The sequence below is a fragment of the Pecten maximus genome, chromosome 17 (genome assembly GCF_902652985.1).
Source record: "Pecten maximus chromosome 17, xPecMax1.1, whole genome shotgun sequence".
In the NCBI taxonomy this organism is placed as follows: Eukaryota; Metazoa; Mollusca; class Bivalvia; order Pectinida; family Pectinidae; genus Pecten; species Pecten maximus.
The window spans coordinates 16,187,497-16,194,512 of NC_047031.1; the positions used below are offsets into that span (position 1 = coordinate 16,187,497).

General features: G+C 36.6%; 1 protein-coding gene across 1 annotated transcript; it reads left to right on the forward strand.

The window, feature by feature from the left end:
• The first annotated feature begins 4,472 nt into the window (after positions 1–4,472).
• LOC117315163 lies at positions 4,473–6,809 on the forward strand. The gene is made up of 4 exons (XM_033869308.1): positions 4,473–4,594; positions 5,436–5,648; positions 5,896–5,968; positions 6,663–6,809. Exons 1-4 carry the CDS (start codon positions 4,473–4,475, stop codon positions 6,807–6,809), a joined length of 555 nt encoding a protein of 184 aa, XP_033725199.1.
• Positions 6,810–7,016: the final 207 nt, after the last annotated feature.

The following is a 7,016-nucleotide window of genomic DNA, read 5'->3' on the forward strand; positions in this document are numbered from 1 at the left end:
ATTGTACTTTTTTTCCCTTCAGATGCCCCACTTTATGTGGTCAGTGTGATCGTATATTTGGAAGGGACTTTCTCTTTTATAGGGTATTTGCTGTGGTTAACCTAACAAAAAATATGAAATATTTTCTAAGTTTACAATATATTTTTTTTCCTTAGATGTATTTTTAGTGTTTAGAAATAGCGATAGGACGATTATGCTTTCGAGCCCCCTTAGATGTATTTTTAGTGTTTCCCCAGGGGGATCAACCCCCAACACCTGTACAATTTTGAATCCACACCCCCTATGGATGCTACCATACAAATATGAGTGATATCCATTGCTTGGTTTCAGAGAAGTTGTTCATATCAATATAGCCAAATTGACCCCTCTTGGCCCCACCCCTCAGACCCCAGGGAAGTCAGCCTCACCATTTGTACAATTTTAAATCCCCACCCTAAAGTGATGCTGCCAGGCAAATATAAGCAATATCCATTGCTCGGTTTCAGAGAAGAAGTTGTTTATTAGCTCACCTGGTCCGAAGAACCAAGGTGAGCTTATGCCTTACCGTTGCGTCCGTCGTCCGTCCGTCCGTCAACAATTGACTTCTTCTTCATAACCACACATCAGAATTTGACCAAATTTGGTCAGAAGCATCCCTATGGGTAGGGGACTCAGAATTGTACAAATGATGGGGCTGACCCCCAGGGGCCTGAGGGGCGGGGCCAAATGTGGCCATCTGGCTATATTGATATAAACGACTTCTTCTCTGAAACCAAGCAATGGATATCTCTCATATTTTACTGGTAGCATCACCTTTGGGTAGGAATTTGAAATTGTACAAATGACGGGGCTGACCCCCTTGGGTCGGAGGGGCGGGGCCAAAAGGGGTCAGTTTTACAGAATTGATATAAACGACTTCTGCTCTGAAACTAAGCAATGGATATCTCTCATATTTTACTGGTAGCATCCCTATGGAGTTGGGATTCAAAATTGTACAAATGGTGGGGCTGACCCCCAAGGGGTCTTAGGGGCGGAGCCAAAAGGGGTCGATTTGGCTCTCTTAATATAAACGACTTCTTCTCTGAAACCAAGCGATGGATATCGCTCATATTTGCCTGGTAGCATCACTATGGGGTGGGGATTAAAAATTGTACAAATGATGGAGCTGACCCCCCGGGGGCCTGAGGGGCGGGGCCAAATGTGGTCAATTGGGCTATATTGTACGCGTTTACAGACAGCAATTTACCGATTAGCGGAACACTATTGATGCAATTCTGAATCTTTGTACAATACTCTATATAAGTATTTAAAGTTGCAACATATTAATGAGAGGTTGATGCTTTTTGTAGATGTTAAAAATCAACTAAAATCAACTTGATTGGGCTAGTCAACACTTAGGTCATACAGCCAAGGTGCATAAAACACATTACTGCCAGATGTCTGGGATGCTTGAAAGGGTGTATGTCAGCAAACTCCTTTTAATCCAGGATTTGAACCTTACATCAAAATACAAAGGGCAGAACTTGGAAAACCTGGATATCAGAGGTACAAAGTTTTCATGTTTGTGGCTATTAAACACAAGAGGCCCATGGGGCCTGTATCGCTCACCTGGTTGGATTTGACCAAATGTCAATATAATGTTCATGTTCAATTTGTTTTATTTGTCAATCTCAAACTATACTATAGATGGTTAAAGTGTGGGGATCCCAACTGCATTAAAGAAACAAGAGCTGTTGGAGAACAGCATAGCTCGTCTCGCAAATGTTTGTCAATAAATAATTAAAATATATTAATTGGAATGGTTTCGCAAATTGCATTAATAATACTTATATTGTTTACTTGATCAGATTATGCTTTGTGAATTCATGCAATTTTCAAAACCATACCAATTTATATATATATAAATTATTTATTGACAAACATTCGGGAGACAAGCTATGCTGTTGTAGATTAAATGAATATATTAAATACAAATGTAATTGCTTTTAGACATATTTCTTCAATTTTTTGACAATTTTGAAATTGTCTATTGTGAGCATTTTCACATTGTTTTATTTTCAGTTTCACCCCAAGAAGGGATAGTGTAACTCCATAGGGACTCTTTTTACCAAATATCGGCACCCGAGTACAATCATAAAGGAATGTGTTAAATAGCTTTCAACCTTTGCACAATTTTTTTAAAAAATATGTTTTTTCCCCAAAAAAATATTTCAGTTCAACTCCGGCAATGGATAGTTTAACCCCCACAGGGAACCTAATACCATGTATTACTATGACTTTCAACACTCACAATATAAACTTAACACAAAGTCCAAAGATTTAAAAACAAAAACAAAAAAACACAGATTTAAAAAGAACAATTCCAATATTTTTTTTAGTTTTACTCCAGGAAGGGATTGTCTTACTCCATAGGGACTCTATTGCCAAATATCAGCACCCTAGTACAATTATCAAGTTATGTATTAAAACCTCTTAACACTTGCACCAAAAACTTAACGCAGAAATATTTTAAGTCCAAAAATTTGAAAATTCTGGTTTTTTCCCAAAAAAATCTTTCAGTTTAACTCTGGCAGGGGATAGTCTCACCCCAGAGGGACTCTATTGCGAAATATCAGCACCCTAGTACAATTATAAAGTGATGTATTAAAACCTCTTAACACTTGCACCAAAAACTTAACGCAGAAATATTTTAAGTCCAAAAATTTGAAAATTCTGGTTTTTTCCCAAAAAAATATTTCAGTTTAACTCTGGCAGGGAATAGTCTAACCACAGAGGGACTCTATTATCAACTATCAGCACCCTAGTATAATTATAAAGTGATGTATTAATACATTTCAACACTTGCACCAAAAACATAACGCAAAAATTTTCTAAGTCCAAAAATGTTCAAAAATCTGTTGGTTTTTTTTTCCAAAAAATCTTTTAGTTTAACTCCGGCAGGGGATAGTTTGACCCCCACAGGGACCATATTACCATAAATTACTATGCCTTTCAACACCTGCACCAACAATTTAACATTTGGAAAACCAACGCCGACGCCGGAGTGACGACATAAGCTCTCATTCTTCTTCGAAGAGACGAGCTAAAAAATAACAAAGTCCAGACTCTTTAAGGGTCTCAAAGACCTCATTGATTGTTTTTACAACATGCATTCATAACTTTTTGACTAGAACCAATTTAAAGGAATTACCTCTTTCCCCTATGGGGCCCCACCCCTTTGGCCCATTGGGAATCAAAATCATCATTAATGCAAAATCTGTTTCGCTTTCCCCAAGGATGCTTCTGACCAAATTGGGTTCAAATCCATTCGTAACTGTATGACTAGTAGCGATTTAAAGGAATTACCTCTATTTCCCCTATTGGGCCCCGCCCCTTTGGGATCAGAGTCACCATTTATGCGAAATCTGTTCCCCTTCCCCGAAGGATGTTTCCGACCAAATTGGGCTCAAATCCATTCATAACTTAATAACAAGTAGTTATTTAAAGGAATTACCTCTATTTCCCCTATTAGGCCCCACCTCTTTGGCCCCTTTGGGGTCAGAGTCACCTATTATGCAAAATATGTTTCCCTTCCCCCAGGATGTTTCTGACTAAATTGGGCTCAAATCCATTCGTAACTTTATGACTAGTAGCGATTTAAAGGAATTACCTCCATTTCCTCTATTGGGCCCTGCCCGTTTGGCCCCTTGGGAGTCAAGAGTCACCATTGATGCAAAATCTGTTCCCCTTCCCCCAAGGATGTTTCTGACCAAATTGGGCTCAAATCCATTCATAACTTTATGACTAGTACCGATTAAAAGGTGACAGACAGAAACATGAAATCTGATTTTTGTTGTATATACTTATTCAACATGTATTTTTGAAAAATGATTCGTGTTTAAAATTTTTTTGATTCGCCCGATTATGTTAAATTTGAAATAAAACTACGTTCGTATCCCCGGAAAATCCGGCACGAGTTATCGCCCCAAGGACCGGAAGACGTGTGACGTCACCAGAGCCCCAAGCTATCGCTGAGACCACTGATCTTATACTCAAGTCCTGTCGTGAAATTGGCTATGGATTCACCCGATCTCAGTGATTATGTTTGTTTGTTTGTTTGTTTGTTTGTTTATGTTTTACGGCCCATCGACAACTAGGGTCATTTAGGGCCAAACAATATACTATCGTTTTTCCTATTTTTAGCGTTAAAATCAGATAAAATTTGTCATTTTTAAAAGCATTCGAATTGTATATTTAGATCATTATGATAAAAAAGTTGGCTAAAAATGGTAATATATATATATGTACGAATAGATTATGTCAACTTTGTGATATAAATAGAACGTCAAGGAGAGTAACGTAAAAGACATCAAAGTCTATAAAAATAGATCGATTTCTTTCAAGTAGCTAAATATTGTTTTCGAATCCACGGAACTGAAAAGGGTTCTCATATCCGGGAAAGTGATTATGACGCTATTCCGGAGGTGTCATTCAGTCTTAATATCCAACCATATATGTATGAACCAGAAAAACAAAATGACTCTAATAATGACAGCAGTTCATCAGACTTCAGTGACGAGAGTTACGATTCCGGTGATTCAACCAGTAGGCCTTATCCCGACAGCGGTACCGAATGGTTAGTAAATTACCCCATAAGTTCTATGTGCCTAATAGATGATCAAAACCGGTGATTCAAATTACCTATTTTATATAAATTTGATATCTTCGATTCACTTCCCTTTGGCGCCATATCATCATATATACACTGCCTCGAAACATCGTTTACCGGGACATTTCTATTATAATTTAGGCCTAATTATAATCCAATCTTCAATATTTGTAAATTCGCTAGATCTATCTTCATAATTTTGCACTTTCCCATCCAGTATAAATTATAATAGATCGCTGCTAAACCATCAACAAACGTTAGGCCTATATTCTCCATTAGCATCGGCGACATTTTTCAGCCAGGTACACCTGGTCTGAAAACGAATTTACAGCATCAATTAATATTTGTTAAAGAGAAAGACTGTGATATAGTTTGATATGATGATCCGAATTGATCAGCTGGATGGCTTAATATTTGTTTTAGATATATAATTTCTTTGCGCATTTTATCCTGGAAGTAAGATGGTAAGATTTGAGGGCAAAATAATGATTGATTATATTACAATGCAGATACTAGACTCTATACACTTTCAAATATATAATTCGTCAAATAAACACACGAGAATGGTTGAATTCATATCATAAAGTTTATTTATACATAGATTTTGTTGAATAATGTTATTAAGTACAGACCTGGGGAAATAAAAAAAAAATCTTGGATATGCATTTCAATTCAAAACATATTTTCAAGTAATGCAATGTGTAATTGAAGATGAAATTTAATTACTTTACAAAATGTCTGTTATTCCGTCATATCTGACATAACGGGAATTGTGTCATTGACAAAATTTCAATTGTCTTTTGAACAGGTGTTCGTGTAGCTTCTGTTTCTCTATGCCTACAGTTGAGGAACGAAAATGTTTTCATGACATTGACATTTTACAAGATAAATTAGAAAGCATTGAGTGTATAACACAGCACGAAGGATTTACAGCAAACTGCTTGAATATGCATGTGTTAGAGACATCTTTATACGAGTTTGCAGAAGAATACGGAAACGTTCCACAGGAAAATATACACAGGTAAATGAGGCTGAGATCAACAAAAACCAACATTCAATCATATTTGTTCATCAATGTTGCCAAAAAAATTATCAATGGTCCAGTTTTCATGCCAATTTATTTCATGAATCGTGAATACAATGAATACAATATAGTTAATATACATGAAATCTACTACAGAATGTACATGTAAGTTCCTTGGTATTGTGCTTTTTTGATTAATATTATCAGATGAATGATATTTAATTAAAATGTATACTTTTTTCAGAACATATCGTCTTGTTGCATACAGAAGATTTATAAGATGGACATGGAAAGTTCTAGGCAAGAAGAATCGAAAAGTAATTCCATCTTGTGCTGTCTCTGCCATTCGAAGGACATTTCCCTCAGAACAATTTACCGGATTCCACTATCCTCGTTTCTAACATAACAATTGAATCTCCTACACATGTTCTGAATGACAATGTCTCTGTTATAGTCATGAATGGCGTCCCTCTCCTGTCCAGAGATTGAAGGTGGGGCAGGGTCTAGCTCCTGTTGTAACGCTCTCTTTGCCTGGTAATATGTTGAAAACAATTCCCTTCTGATGAAAACAATTCCCTTCTGATGACCACTTCATCCATGAGCTCTTGAATGTAACCTGTGAAACGTAATAAAGATTGCAATTAAATTGAAGTATAAAAAACTATATACAGTAGTTGTTGTAGAATTCATTTCAATTTTATTTATCAAGTTAGTACAAAATATACAAAATGTCACACTTGGATTTATTTCAAGCATTAGAGCCATGATCAGGTTTCTAGTCTTTCTGCTTATTGAGAAGTTGAATGATCATTTTCATAAGTCTGTTTGATAGTAAAAAAAAAAAATGTCATGGTAATTCATCTGAACAAACTAAGTATAAAATCTTAAACATGCTATAAATCTAACATCACACTATTTTATGTTCTGAAATAAAAATTACATCATTTTTAGAAAAACTACTAGGAAAATCTGGCATCAATTCATACCTGGCTTGAACCAATTCCTTTCCAGATCTCCATGCTGGCATCTCTCAAACTTGTCCCCATGACCATCGTGGATGTTGGCTATGTGATTGGTGATGCTGGTCCATTTTTGACGCACAAGTTCCTCCTCTCCATCACTACTGGCTGCACACCAGTACACATGGTGGCTGATTGATCTTGCCCATTGTCCAACCAAAGCATATTTTTGTGGTCTTGCCAAGAGCTTCCAACTTTTTGTAGACTCCTAGAAAAAAAATCACATTATAGAAAAAAAATACTTAGACAAGGAGCGCACTTGATTTAGCGACCTGAGTACACTGAACACTGACATCTCAAATCAAGTGTCTGGGTCACTGCTCCGATCACTGTTCATTCTGCTCTT